The 15,698-nt window shown below is 44.5% G+C and overlaps 1 protein-coding gene across 4 annotated transcripts in view; it reads right to left on the bottom strand.

Annotated features, from left to right (window-relative positions):
* Window positions 1–15,698, bottom strand: part of LOC132827680 (caskin-2-like) — a 277,191-nt gene that overhangs the window by 55,123 nt on the left and 206,370 nt on the right. For all 4 annotated transcript variants that reach the window (XM_060844329.1, XM_060844327.1, XM_060844328.1 and 1 more), the window contains 2 exons: window positions 14,661–14,791; window positions 4,212–4,320 (listed from right to left, as the gene is read on the bottom strand). In XM_060844329.1, coding sequence (XP_060700312.1) covers window positions 4,212–4,320; window positions 14,661–14,791 — 240 coding nt within the window. The remainder of the gene's footprint in view (window positions 1–4,211; window positions 4,321–14,660; window positions 14,792–15,698) is intronic.

The following is a 15,698-nucleotide window of genomic DNA, read 5'->3' as shown; positions in this document are numbered from 1 at the left end:
ATGGGTAGAGTGCACTGTTTGGTTCCCAGCAGAATGAAATGGACGTTTGTGTTCCCAACCTCAGGCATGCCCCGGATAGAAAATTGGAGCTGGGAGGTAAATGGCTGGTAAGGCATTCATAAACTCTAGTTTATTTTTGCAGGTGAATGCTCATGGGAGTATATGAAGCCAACATTTGTGTTGCCTCTGTGGAAGTCCCACGGTTCTTTTATCCTTTCATGGGATATCAGCAACACTGGCAAGGCCAGCATTTGTTGCCTTCCATAACTGCCCGAGTTCAGTGGTGTGCTAGGCCACTCGGTGGTTAAGAGTTGCTGTGGGTTGGGAGTTACGTGTGAGGACCATTGGGTAAGGATGGCACATTTCCTTCATCTGAAGACATTGGTAATGGGTTTTAATGATGATTGATCAATAAAGATAATCAACATCATCAATTGATGATAATTGTGCTGGTCACCATGTCTGGGACTAGCTTTCTACTCCTGATTTTATTGATTAAATTTAAACTTCCTGAGCTGCCTGGTGAGATTTGAACTCATATCTCCCAGAACATTTGTATCCTAGTGAGATGTGAAGATGTATTCCTCAGACCTCTGGATGACTAGTCCAATGACATTACCACTGCTGCCCCTATCACAAGGAATACAGGGAGAACTAGCCACTTGGATACAGAACTGGCTAAAAGGTAGAAAACAGAAGGTGGTGGTGGAGGGTTGTTTTTCAGACTGGAGGCCTGTGACCAGTGGAGTGCTACAAGGATCGGTGCTGGGTCCACTACTTTTCGTCATTTACATAAATGATTTGGATGCGAGCATAAGAGGTACAGTTAGTAAGTTTGCAGGTAACACCAAAATTGGAGGTGTAGTGGACAGCGAAGAGGGTTACCTCAGATTACAACGGGCTCTTGATCAGATGGGCCAATGGGCTGAGAAGTGGCAGATGGAGTTCAATTTAGATAAATGAGAGGTGTTGCAGTTTGGAGGTGTTGTAGGTAGGATAGTGAAGACAACATTTGGTATGCTTTCCTTTATTGGTCAAAGTATTGAGTACAGGAGTTGGCAGTTCATGTTGCAGCTGTACAGGACATTGGTTCGGCCACTTTCGTAATACTATGTGCAATTCGGGTCTCCCTGTTATAGGAAGGATGTGTGAAACCTGAAAGGGTTCAGAAAAGATTTACAAGGATGTTGCCAGGGTTGGAGGGTTTGAGGCATAGGGAGAAGCAGAATGGGGCTATTTTCTCTGGAACGCTGGAGGTTTATAAAATCATGAGGGGCATAGATAGGGTGAGTTGCCAAGTTCTTTACCCCAGGGTGGGAAATTCCAAAACTAGAGGACATAGGTTTAAGGAGAAAGGGGAAAGATTTAAAAAGGACCTACAGGGCAATGTTTTCACGCAGAGAGTGGTACGTGCGTGGAATGAGCTGCCAAAGGAAGTGATTTAGGCTGGTTCAATTAAAACATTTAAAAGACATCTGGATGGGTATGTTAATAGGAAGGGTTTAGAGGGATATGGGCCAAGTGCTGGCAAATGGGACTAGACTAGGATATCTGGTCAACATGGACGGATTGAACTGGGAGGGAGTCTGTTTTCATGCTGCACATCTTTATGACACTGTGTGGCGAAACGCCTGTGTGAATCGCTGGACAGTGGAAAACGTTTTTGCCACCTCTTGTTACCCAAAGGCGCACAGAAATAACTGAGGCCCTCCTTTTGCTGCTTCCTGCTTCATGTCCTCATTGGCAGAGCTGGTCAGCATGTTCTGCCCAGTCCGAGGCTACAAATAGCAGACTCCCACCACTTGAATACCCATTCTCGTATTTAAACCTGAATCAGGCAGACGACTTATACACCAAAGATGTTGCCAGTGTCAATGAGGGGTGCAGTGCTTGTAGCTGATTCCAGTGTAAAGGAGAGTAAAGTGACACCTCAGAGTCAAACTGAATACGACAGGAGCAGAGTTCAGAGTCAGAGCTGAGGGCAAGAGACCGCTGCACAGAGACTTGCTGAACAAAATGCAGGTTATTGTATCACAGCTACCAAAATCTTAAACCAGGCCACAGCAGGGAACATTTTCCATTTTTTTTATTATTATATTGCTGGGAAAACGACAGGTTGTTGGATTTTCTTTTCATGTTGGACTCGTCAGGATAATTCACAAGAATAGCAAAGTCAAAGGGCATTAGCCTTTGAAGCGCTGCTCTTTCAGGTGGTTGTGGTCATGCGATACCCCACATCCACCTGATAAAGGAGCGTCGCTCCGAAAGCTAGCACTTTCAATTAAACTTGTTGGACTATAACCTGGTGTTGTGTGATTTTTAACTCTGTCCACCCCAGTCCAACGCCGGCATCTCCAAATCAAAGTCAAAATGAAACGACATTTTATACCGAGTGAGAGGAATGTGTTAACTGGTTGGCAAGTGGACGCTGATTGGTCAGGATGTTGCCTTGCTGAATGGAAATGATTAATTATATCCTCTTGTCACGAATTAGTACTGAATTACTGAGATCATGGGGTCAAATCTCACCACAGCACACGCAGAATGTTAGAATTCTAATAAATGTGAAGAAGTATAAGCAAGCACTGGGAACAAATTCAATGTAACCAACTGTTTTGAGTTGTTAAGTTGGGCAGCATGTTTGTCTGGCTCAGAACAGCACAGATTGAATCTGACTTCAGAGAGATGAGCACAGAGTCTTATTAAATGGTAGGACAGGCTTGACGGGCTGAGTGGCCTACTCTCATTCTTCAGTGTAGTTCACAGGGAGTGCTGCACTCTCAGAGGTTCTGTATTTCAGACGAAGCATTAAACCAAGATCCTATCATATCTCTCAGATGGACATAAAAGGTCACGTGGTATTAGTTGGAGATGGGCAGGTGAGTTCTTTCTTGGTGTATTGGTCAACATTTACCCATTGGCCAAAATCGCAAAAGCAGATTTGGTCATGATCGCCAGGATGCTTGTGGGATCTTGCTGTGCATGAAAAGAGGCAGCACAGTGGCTCAGTGGTTAGCACTGCTGCCTCACAGCACCAGGGATCCGGGTTCAATTCCCACCTCAGACAACTATCTGTGTGGAGTTTGCACATTCTCCCAGTGTCTGCGTGGGTTTCCTCTGGGTGTTCCAGTTTCCTCCCACAATCAAAAGATGTGCAGGTTAGGTGAATAAGCCATGCTAAATTGCCCATAATGTTGGGTGCCTAGTCAGGGGTAAATATAGGGGTCTGGGTGGGTTACTTTTCAGAAGGTCGGTGTGGACTTGTGGGGCCAAAGAGCCTGTTCCCACACTCGGGAATCTAACCTAATCTAAAATAAACTGGCTGTCATTTTACTGACTGCATCGTACTTTAATTGTACGTCACTTGTTGCAAAGCTCTTCGAGATGCCTTCAGATCATGAAAGGTGCCAACAAAATGAAAATCTTGCTTTGAAAGCCGGACTTTTTCAAAGTTCTTTCGGATGACATTGGTGCTGCTTGCAAGGCCAGCATTAATTTCCTTGAGAAGGTGATGGGCAAGCTGTCTTTTTGAATCACTATATTTCATACACTGCAAATACACCAACAATGCCCTTAGGAAGGGAATTCCATTACCGAAAGAAGGGTGACATATCTCCAAGTCAGGACGGGGAGCGACTTGGAAGGGAAATTACAGGGTGAAGTGTTCCCATTTATATGTTGCCCTTGTCCTTCTGCATGGAAGTGGTTGTGGGTTTGGAAGCAGCTGCTGAAGCAGCCTTGGTGAATCTCTGCGCCGTATCTTGTGGATGGTACACAATGCCGCTACTGAGCGTTCAGTGGCAGAGGGAATGAATGCTAATGGATGTGGTGCCAATCAAGTGGTGATATCAAGTTTCTTCAATGTGGAGTTTCTTTTTGGAGGTGTGGAAAGTATTAATTCACAAATGATCCAGAAAAGGAATTCCAAACAGTAGGACTAGAGTGACTGATAAAGGTTGGAGATAGGGTACTGGGCCATGAGATGACAATAGGGAAAGAGGGCATGGTAGGATTGGCAGGAGTTGTAGAGTTACAATGGGCTGAAGTGATTGATTGGGAAGATGACAGCCTGTGTATGTCAACATGGTCAGGGAGGATGCAAGCTACTGGAACACAGACACGGCTCTTGCCCTCTGACCTCAAACCATCAGAAAGCACAGAAATGAGTACACATGCACTCCCAGAGTTTGACATTCAGTAAGTAGACTTACGTCAAGGAGCAAGCGGACCACCTCCGTCTTGCCACACAGCGCTGCCTCGTGTAGAGCTGTCCCTGTTTTAGCCACTTTGTTTGCATCAATACCGGCCTTGATTAATAACCTGGAATAACAAGTGAAGCGTTAACTGGACTCCATCGAGACACAGGATTCAACACTCAGGATATCACAAAATAATTGATGGAGCAGCGATCCTACTGAGAGAACATGTAAGGAGCCCCCACAGAGACATGGGTGAGGGGAATCCCAGAGGGACAGTCTTACAATATTACAGCACTATTTCAGGTACCTATCTACTTTAAACCAATCTCTCAGCATTTGTCGTTATATGTTAGGATGTTTCCGAGTGCTTACCTAAATAATATTTCTTCAATGTAGCAAGTTCAAAAAGTTCCCACAGAGAGACAGTGTGTAAGGAGATCCCACAGAGAGACAGTGTGTAAGGAGATCCCACAGAGAGAAACAATGCAGAGCAATCCTACATCAATAGTGTAAGAGGATCCCAGGGAGAGTGAGAGAACGTCAGAGAAAGTGTGTGTGTGTGTGTGTGTGTGAAGCCTGCAGAGAGAAATAGCACAAGAGGACCTTCCTGGGACAGGGATTCCTGTACAGAAGGTGTGACATAACCACGTTCTTGTGCGGTGTATTCAGTTCCCTACATTCTGCCTACACTGGCCCATCAAATCGATTACAGCACTCTTTTTGCTGCCTGCAAACCGGGAAATAAACTTTTATTGATTTGAACAGCTACCAAGCTTGTAAACCTCACTCTTCCACAGACAGCGATAATCCACAATCCATCACATGCAGCAATAATTAGCACCTTACCAGCATGTGTACGTAACAGATATTAGGCCCAGGAATGTGCATGATAACTGCTACCAGCAGAGGGCGATATGAGCTAGACATTGGTGTTGGAGGTTTTTGGAATGCAGCATGGTGTTAGTGCAGCAGGGGGTAAACTCCTCCTGTCAGAGGCACACCCTCTCCCCTACTCACACAGCATCTGGTGACCATGAATGGTACATTATAATTAGCACACTCAGTTAAAGGGACACTTCCACATCGTCTTCATCTCTCATCTCATTACTTGTTAATGACTGATATTACAACTCCCATTAAACCTGCCCTGAAGCAAATAAACAAGAATGCACTTAGCACAGAGTGAAAGCCCATGGAGATAGATGTTTAAACATTCCTCGCTGGCGCTGCTGTGCAGGCACTGTAATGACATACTGGTCTCTGCCACTTTGTGTTAACCTTCCTGCCTCTAGAAGGTGCACTGCAAATATCGATACCTTGCCTTGTGCACACCTCAAAGTGGCCAACGTGCTCTTTAACTGGGATAGTTTCAGTACTGGGCATATCAAGCCATCTGTGAGTGAGTCAGCAGTCCAGATACACTCTCTAGTGCCAGATCACAGACAGTAGATAAGGGAAAGCAAGTAGGACATCCAATCCCCATTCCTACTTCCATCTCACTCTCACCCTCACTCTACTCCCAGGTTTTAGTTGGGCGCCATCTGCCCTCCTGGGAAAAGATGTGTAAGATCCCAGGTCAATCCTGGCCAATATATACCCATTGGGTGGCACGGTGGATCAGTGGTTAGCACTGCTGCCTCACAGTGCTAGGGACCCAGGTTTGATTCCAGCCTCGGGCAACTGTCTGTGTGGAGTTTGCACGTTCTCCCCGTGACTGCGTGGGTTTCTTCAGTGTGCTCCAGTTTCCTCCCACAGTCAAAGATGAGCTGGTTAGGTGAATTGGCTGTGCTAAATTGCCCATAGTGCCCAGGAATGTGCAGGCTAGGTGGGTTAGTCATGGGAAATGCAGGATTACAGGGATAGGGTAGGGGGTGGGTCTGGGTGGGATGCTCTTCGGAGGGTCAGTGTGGACCTGACAGACTGAATGGCCTCCTTCCACACTGTAGGAATTCTATGATTCAATGAACAGATTACCAAGTCGTAATCACATTGCTGCTTGTGGATCTTGCTGTACACATAGTGGCAAACTGTATATCCTACATTACAACCGTGGCTACACCTCATTAGTTTTAAGTCACATTTGGAACATCTGGAGGTTATGAAAGCTACAATTCAAATGCCAGGTTTTTGTTTAGTTTCTTACCTTTTAATATTCCTCTTTTAATTGCTTGGTACAGAACTTAAGCATCGCTTAATAAGTGACATGAAGATTTCCGCTTGCACTCCTCTGGATTAAAGTGCAAGAATGAAAAAAACAACTTGAGAAAAGAAATACCAATTATATTATATGGCAGAACAGGGCGCTGTGTGGTAGACACTGGTTGTCATAGCGATGCAACATGAACTGGTAACTGTCTTAGTTAATGGATCGACGAGGCAAAAATTAGGTAACTCAGTTCTGATTGGCCAGTGTGTTGGCATGGGGATGTAGCAGAGGTTGACAGTCTCTATAGTCCTTTCCTCAATGAGAAAGGAACGACGTCTTGATAAATGTCTTCAGCCTGGAAAGCACAAGGCCCTGAGTATGAACAAGTGTAGTATGCACAAATGAATCACATTGCAACACCTGATTATCATAAATTGGTTTCCAGAGTACTTCTTAGTGCAATTGGGGTTATTTGGTAAGTGCTGTCCAATAACAAGATTGTATCTAACATTAGACACTGTTTTCTGAGTTTTGCCAGAATAAGCTAATTTACCACAATCGGAATGGTGCTTGTCTTTAAAAAAAGGCTTTCAATCTCAGTTTCTGGGGGATGTGTACGGGGAAGGGAGCCACAGATTCCCACTTTGCATTGTGTCAAGTGTGTCTCTTGGCATCACCTCTGTGAGAGCTGTTTTCATTCTGATATCAAAGATAATGTTGCACTCCCTTGGTACTGCGCAGGGGCACTACACTAGATCACACTCTAGTTTTGGGGGAGGGATTTGAACTGGAAATTACAGTAGCACAGAACTATCATAACACAGAGGCCAGTCAGCCCATCGAGTTCACACTGGCTCTTTAAATGAACATTCTTCTATCTTCTCCCTGCACATCTTCCTTTTCAAGAAACAACCCTTGAGAGACTTGATTGGAATTGCCTCCAATACACTTGCAGACAGTGCATTCCCAAATTCTAACACACTGCATGAAAACAGCTTTCCTCATATCACTTTTACTTTACACTTTCAGACAGTGAATACTTTTCTCAGTTCTCCTCTCTGTGCAATACTGTCCAATCTACCGTCAGAACTAATGTTCCTTATCCCTGGAACAACTCTTGTAAATATATTCTGCAGTATCTTCCTACCTCACAGGCACTGCTCATAAGACAGAAGTGCTCCCAGTTCACACCAGATGGCAGCGTAGTGGTTGTGACACTGGACTAGTAATCCAGAGGTTGAGGGTAACATCCTGAAAGTGTGGGTTCAAATCCCACCAGAGCAGGTGGTGAAATTAAATAAATCTGGATGTGATGGTGACCAGGTCTTTATAATCAACATCATAACGCAATGGTAATGTCCCTACCTCTGAGCCAGGAGACCCAGGCTTGAGTCCCACCTACTGCACAGGTATGTAATAACATCTCTGAACAAACTGGTGAGAAAATAATCTATAATCAGTTCCTAAAATTAAAAAAACCCTCCTGGTTCACTAGCCCGTTAGGAGAGGGAAATCTGCTATTCTTACCCAGTCTGGCCTACTTGCAATTCCAACTTTGCAGCAATGTAACTGACTCTTAACTCATATCAAAGATGGCCTCACTATCCACTCAGTTCAAGGGAGATTGCATACAGGCAGCTGAATACTAGGCTAGCCAGCAACGTTCACAATCAAAGATAACGAATCACTGGTTTGCAGAGAGAGAGAGACTGGACTGCATTCCCTTGCCATTTCTTGTTCTTCAGGAGGAGAACAAAAAAGAGGGACAGGGAAACACGACGAAACAATGAGTGCAAGGCCCTGCCCTCATTGGTGGCCCTTCAGGTTCTGCTCACACTAAAAGGCAGCCCCTTGCTAATCGCCCCCTCCCCACCCCACCAATGGCATTAAACATCTACCCTCGTGTCTGCCATGCCAATCTGTCAGCCTAATGTGTATGGTTGCTGCAGGTCAAATCTAAAGTGGGATAAGTCACACAGCCTCTTTACATAACATCTCCAAAGAGTGGAAGCAGGCCAATCAGCCCATCGAGTCCATAATCGACCCTCTGTAGAACATCACACCCAAATCCACCCCACTACCCTATCCCTGTAACCTGCATTTCTACATCCCTGCACACTACGGGCAAATTAGCACAGCAAATCCACCTAACCTGCAAATTCTTTGGACTGCGAGAGGAAACTGGAGCACCTGGAATTTACCCAAGGCAGCAGTGTGGACATCAGGGTGCTGCAAGGGGTCTTAATGCTCCTCATGTGGGTTGGAGAAATCAGCCTGTATCTTCACCCCTGACTGGGATCCAGTATGAACCCCAGGAAAGAACTCTCAGACTGGAGGTACGTCACGATGACCACCTTAGTCTTACTTTACTCATAGCTGCTGCAGGTTTGTGTCCAACAGCACGCTTCACCTTGTTACATATGAAACTGGACATGGGTATCACGGTATTGAAGAGTGAATTAGACATGCATAATAACTATTACGTGCATACATTACATTTGTCAGGCACATAATTGTGTGGGCTAATACGAAGCTATTGTGTCAGAACCTGCTTCCAGTAGAGTGTCATGTTTCAGCTGATCGAGCTAGGATGGAGGAGGAGATCCTAACGCCTCCAGATAATATACCACAGTGCAGTGAAGAACAGAAACACGACATTACTCCGGCTCACATGTGGCCAACACTTGAAGTTAGCGGTATCTTTGGTTGGAACCCAGCAATGAGAGCTGGGGAAATTGGGCAAGTGAAGATAGTTGAGTGGGTGGGAAGTGTGGTACTGATCAGGGCACACCCTGAATAAAGACAGTAAAGCACTACAGGGGATAACTAACAGCCTTTCGAGGTATGCCAGTGACTAGAAATTTCAAGGCATAATTCCCATTGGTTCCTGTTGGCATTCCCATTAATGGAAGCAATTGGCAATGCTTAAAATTCCCTAAGAATCCACAACATCCCCCTTCCAAACAAATCCCAAATCACTCACAAAAGTGGAGCAACCAGTCAGAGAAAAGGAACAGCAAGAAACATTGAGGAGCTGCTCTGCCAATCACAGGCTACTTCACTCCTGTGCTTGATGCTGATAGGCTCTGTCTCAAGAGCAAACCCCAAAGAAAACGGTCTGTGATTGGAGGACCTGCAGCTGTTCAGTGATGGCACTGAACAAGTCAGCAGAGTCCAGGAGTCATTGGTCAGGAGACGGGAGGGTGGAGTCAGAGTTGGGGAGGAGTGAGAGAGCACGGAGTGGTGACAGCTGGCAGGGTGCTGAGGGGTAGTGAGGGAACATTGACAGCCTCCATTAACCAGGACATGAGGCCTTTGGCTCGGTCCAGGAGTTCGATCGGCTGGGTCTCAGTTGGGAGCATTAAACAGAGGAGAAAAGGAGGAGACAGCAGCAGGAGAATTTGGGGGAAAGTAAAGGAGGCTTTGGAGTGAGGGAGAGTGAGAAAAAGAGACTGTAGACCTTTGAAGAGGGAGGAGAGCTCAAGAGGTGTGGGGGAAAAGGAGACTGTGAGGGAAGTATTGCAAAGGAGATAGACTAGTTTGAACCCTGTCAGCATAGTAATACTCAGCTAACTGGGAACAAAGAAAACCTTAAATTACTGAGTTAAAGAATTCCTTGTAAATAAATGTGGAATCTCTAGCTTGGGGCTACAGATATTCAGGAGCTACTATACGTCAAGACAGTATAGTAGATTATGCAATAACAAATACTTCTTCATTGTTAAATTTAAACTTGAGATTGAGGTCTGAGATGTAGTAAATAGGGTAGTAGTTGCAACTCAGTGTTGCCTGGTTAAAATGTTCTAGTTTTGTGTATGTGCAATCAAAATGCCTGAGTTGGGACCTCACCAATCTGTATAATGTGTGTTTTGGGTGATGGCTTTTCATGTGTAGAAGTATGTTTCAGTTATTTTGCAAAACAATATTTTTTACCTGATGTCTTACACCGATTTTAATATTGTAGATCTGGGAAATTTATGCTTTCCTTGTCTGTTGTAGCTTTAATGCTAAGGGAATGTTAATAATTACTGAGGAGATTGATTAATTATTTTTATAAAACTTGTCTGAGAGTCCAATTCACTGATAGGTCGACACAGACAGAAGGTATTGTCATTACACGATATATTAACGAATGAGCGAGTGAGAATGAAAAAGTAACACCCAAAAGGTAGCCCTCGAGAAAATCTCAGAGGAGTCCTCAAGAAAGAAATATTATTTTGACCCCGATATGGGACGTATTTGAAAACCAGTGGAAGTGCTGAAGGAGGATGAGCTCGAACTGTCAGGAGATGGACTGACTGTAAATCTGTTGATAATTAAATGGCTCATCAGCCAGGAAACTAGGCATGAAGACATGGTAACTGACGTGACTAACTCACTGGGAAAGGTCAGTGACATTCTTCGATCGGATACACATGTCTGCAAGGTAACAAAGACATGCTGACGTGAGGACAGAACAGCGACCTGCTCTACATCAGCTTCTCAAACACGGTGTGGAAAATCAATGTCTGTTTAAGGTACAGTGTATCATGCTGAGCACTATCCAAGCGATTTACCGCCTCTCTCTGAAAGTTCGACCCAGAAATAAATGGCACTGGAGCATAACAGCAGACTGGCTGAAGTTTGACAGGCAAAGACTTAGGTTAACATATCAATGATTACTTACACACACATATACAGACACTTGCAAGATTTACTCTGTATCTAACCCCATGATGTCCCTGTCCTGGGAGTATTTGATGGGGGACAGTGTACAGGGAACTTTACTCAGTATCTAACCCCATGATGTCCCTGTCCCTGGGAGTATTTGATAGGATTTCTGTGCTGCCTGAGAATGATACTGCCTATGGAACAAGTACGTAGGCAGACCCTGCCTCTGGTTTTTGACAAAGTAGTGTCCAACGTCACTGAAACAAGCTTTTGGCTCAGTGTTAGTATACCCGCCTCAAAGGCAGAACTGATTAAAATTCAGACAGTCTCTGGATAGACGTGCAGGGGGATGTATGTTTCAGGTGGATGAGGCTCTCATTGGGATGTGAGATCCCATAGAAAAACAGAAGACCGACCAGCCACTCTGTATAGTATAATGGAGGGTAAGGAAGCAGCATTCTGCTAGACAGACCATCAAATAATCTGTTCCTACTGTGAATCTCACATTGTTATCCAAAGTAAGAACATGAAATTACAAAACTTACAATGAGTCACAAAAAGTTAGTTTTCTGGGATAGCAAGTCATCAAGGCAGCTCATGGGATGCTATCTTTTATTTTGAGAGGCATTTAACATAAAAGGAAGGGGATTATGTTTCAGTTATATAGAGGATTGGTGAGAGCACACCTCAAATTCTGTGCGCAATTTTGGTTTCCTTATTTAAGGAGCAATGTAAATGCATTGGAGGCAGTTCAGAAGAGCTTGAGGAGATTGATACTGGAGTGAGGGGATTTTTACAGAGGTTAGGTTAGACAGATTAGGTCTGTTCCCACTGAACTTGAGTCAAACGTCCCCCACCATGCTAAAGTGTATAAGAGTACAGCAGGTCATGCAGCATCCGAAGAGCAAGAAAATCAACGTTTCGGGCAAAAGCCTTTCATCAGGAATGAGGCTGGGAGCCTGGCTCTGGCCCGAAACGTCAACTCTCCTGCTCCTCGGATGCTGCCTGACCTGCTGTGCTTTTCCAGCAACACACTCTCAACTCTGCTCTCCAGCAATCTGCAGACCTCACTGTCTCCTGAAGTGGACAAGATCCTAACATGGCCTTGACGAGGTGGACATAGCAAGGAGGATGTATCCAGAACTGAGGAATTCTCTTTTACAATTGGGTGTCCCCATTTCAGGATGATGTGAATGTTATTCCTTTTGTGATAAAAGTTGTGTTTTATGTATATATTATTGTGGTTTGGGATTTGGTTTGTAAAATTGAGGTAGATGGATTTTGGTCAATTCGTTAATGGTTTTCTTTTAAAAGGTCAGAAACACATTTGGAACAGTGACCTAAATACATCATTTCCAAGAAGACATGTGACTTCAGTTAAATGCCCAGCCAGACACTGGTGGTGTTAATGGATGGAATGTTTAATCTGGTGAGTTGGCCACAGGCCACTAGATCAGTTTTACACGTCAGCTCAGAAGAAGCAGGAGTTCAGTTCAGAGGGGAACGCAATTTCCTCCAAGCAGGGGAATCAAGATTTCAGTTCAGGGGAACCAGTAACCCTGGCAGAAGTGTTCCCTTTAAGTTGTGAAGTTTCCAAGCTGGAATTATTTGTGTATAACTCTTTGAGGTGAAAGGAATTGAAGAGGTTTAGACCTGAAAAGTTCATGCCACCAGAATTGGAAATCAATTCAGAAAACTGTCTCAGTGGTTCAAGGAAAAGAACTGGGAAGAATTAGTTAAGTAAGAGATTTAAAGAATAAAGACTAGTGCTATTTCTCCACGATTGCATATCTGTAAAGGGTAGCACTGGGAAACAGGTTAAAATGTTGCTTTTCTGGACATGTTAAGAGCTTTCTAAATTGTCATATGTATATATAGTCACATATATATATATATTTGTTTGCTGTTTTTATTCTTTTGTCTAATGAATTTGTGCCATTTTGTTTGCAGCTTTATGTGTATAGTCTCAGTCACTGATCACCATGGTTCCCAAGTGCAAATATTAAACTTATGATCTATCAAGCCAGGTTTCATTCTGGGATTTGACATGTCCAGTAGCACCATCAGTTGGAATTATAGCACACATAGGGTTTGCGACTGTGAAACCTGCTGTTTCAGAAGGCGGTGGAAATGCGTCATTGAATTTATTTAACGCAGAGGGAGATACAGTTTTGTGAGAAAGAGAAATCAAAGTTAGATGGGAATGTGGAATTAAAAATGTAAACTGATAGCCTTACTGTATGGCAGAGCTGGTTTGAAGGGGCAAATGGCTTACTTCTGCTCTTACGGTGTAGATCTTAAAACATACATATTAACTCGACTAAAAAGCACTACAATAATATTTATTATGTCAGGATTAGCTTTTTGATTCCAATTCCTCCCCTTGTGTCCACTGAGCAGTGAGGAGGTGTGGACAGTGTAAGGATGCTTGGTTATCATTCACTTCTGCATTATTCCTAGCATTAGTGAATCACCAGCCCCCTGCTCACAGAAGCTTAATCTGTCGTGATTGGAACCACGGCTGGGTGGATCTCATTGACGATGAGATTTTTGATTGGGTTGTTAACCTGGGCCAATCAGATAGCCCTGGCTGGCCGAGCAGTCTAAGGTGCTGGATTTAGGCTCCAGCCTCTAAGGAGGCATGGGTTTGAATCCCACCGCTGCCACTTACCTTGATGGAATGCTATGCTGAATCGCGATGCGGGTGAGTTCTGTTACAGTTAAACACAACAATAAACAGGAGATTCAGAAGGTCTCCTCAGTATAGGGACTGGCTCAGAGCTGGCTTAGAGCCAGAGTACTGTGCACATGTAAATAAAGGGTGACTGGTGACCAGATACCTGCCTCTATGCAGTTATTTCACAACCTACAACTGGAAATTTGACCGGGTGAGCCAGTACTTAGACAGTCTACTCCGTTGGAGAAACGTGCCACTCTCTCTGTTGTTCTTTGTGGAGCAGCTTAAATGTAGTATCTCCTCTCAATGGAGGTGAAAGATACACATATGCTGTAAGTGTACAACAACAACTTCCATTTGTATAGCATCACTCACATGAACATATTCACACCAAGTATGAAACGTAGGAGATATCAGGCCGGTTCCCAATGGCTTGGTTCAGTGCAGTCAGTTGAAAGCAGTGTCTCGAAGGAATGGAATGTGGTTACGAACTTGAGGGAGGGAAATCCTGAGGTTAGAGATGGTGGATAAGTACAGGAGAGATAAAGGAATGAGAGGATACTCAGGAATGATGTAAAGGTTGCTAGAGACCTGCGCAGAGATACATTGGAGACCTGCGCAGAGATACGTTGGAGACCTGCGCAGAGCACAAATGTCAGAACAGTCAAACGGCCTGCTTGTGTGCAGCACGTTCTACGTAAATGAGAAAGGAGCCTGTGATTTAGCCACACTCACTACCACCAAGGATGAAGGGCCAGCAACAGCCTCATACACCAAGACCAGCAACATCTGAACAATGCAGGGATTGGAATGGAATGTGGAACAGTACAGACAGCTGCTGTTACAAAACACATTGAAGGGTGTCAATTTCAATCGAAACCATCCCCTTGCTGCACAGAGATGTGTCTGCATTTCTCCATCAATCTCAGTACATTTTCATACCAGGGGTTGTAACACAGACGCACACGTTAAAATGAAATGCCCAAACCTGATAATGTCTTTGTGCCCATTCTTGGCGGCCAGATGCAGTGGGGTGGTGAAGTTGGCATCAGCGCTGTCTTTGGATTGACCCTCCAGTAAGGCGACACACATGTTACTGTTCAACAGAAGCTGTGCAACCTGGGTAGCAAGGCAAGGGAGCGATCAGTGTTTTCAGAGCTGTTGGAAATCTCAGCCAGATTAACTACTTGCATTCCAGAGATTCTCTGTGCTCAGCGATTCTGGAGTCTGCATGCCTCCAACAGAGTTTAGCTGTTGCCAAAGCAGCTTATAATTGAGTTAGTATCGGGAATCTGACTGATCACAGTCTCGTCAGCGCTTACAGTTACTGTTGCTGACTGCGGCTTTCAATGGGGTTTCTGATCACTGTCATCTGTTGTCCATTCGAGCCACTGTGAAGGGCTAATGGCCACGTATCTGTCAAGATAGTTTCTGACTTTTCCTTCCCCAGTCCCCAGCTCCTTTTTGCTGCCTTTCCAGCTCATTCCAGGCTTTATTCCTGCCAGATCCCAGCTTGGAAAGACAGTTAATCCCTGTTTTAGAACCCATTCCTTAAATACCCACCTCCCCACAACTGGATGCCGACTCTCACTCCTTGCCCAGAAAACGCTACAAAACTCTTAATGCATAGAGGAGACACCGTGGGTCACGTGTTGAAGCATACAAAATCGTGTACGAAATCCAGGCTTACACTCCAGCGTCAGACTGAGGGAGTGCCTCATGATCCGTGGTGCTGTCTTTCAAACAAGGCACTGCACTGACAGCCCAGTTGGTGTTCCAGTTGGATGTAAATAATTTCAATACTGAACTGGAAGAAGAGTGAGGGAGATCTACCCAAAATCTAAACCAAAGCTCCAAGAAACAGATGAAGTTCTCTTTTACTTTGTTGCATTCAGGGACAAAGTGATTGCCTTATTGCCTGCATTACAGCACTGATTATTACAGTTCTAAAGCACTTTATTGGGTTCCATGCCCTTTTGGTATGTCCTGAGGTTGTGAAAGTTGCTATATTAAAGGCTAGTAAATT

Source organism: Hemiscyllium ocellatum, chromosome 25 (genome assembly GCF_020745735.1).
Source record: "Hemiscyllium ocellatum isolate sHemOce1 chromosome 25, sHemOce1.pat.X.cur, whole genome shotgun sequence".
NCBI classification, from domain to species: Eukaryota; Metazoa; Chordata; class Chondrichthyes; order Orectolobiformes; family Hemiscylliidae; genus Hemiscyllium; species Hemiscyllium ocellatum.
The sequence above is the reverse complement of the archived record's forward strand: the minus strand, read 5'-3'. Positions and strand labels throughout refer to the sequence as shown.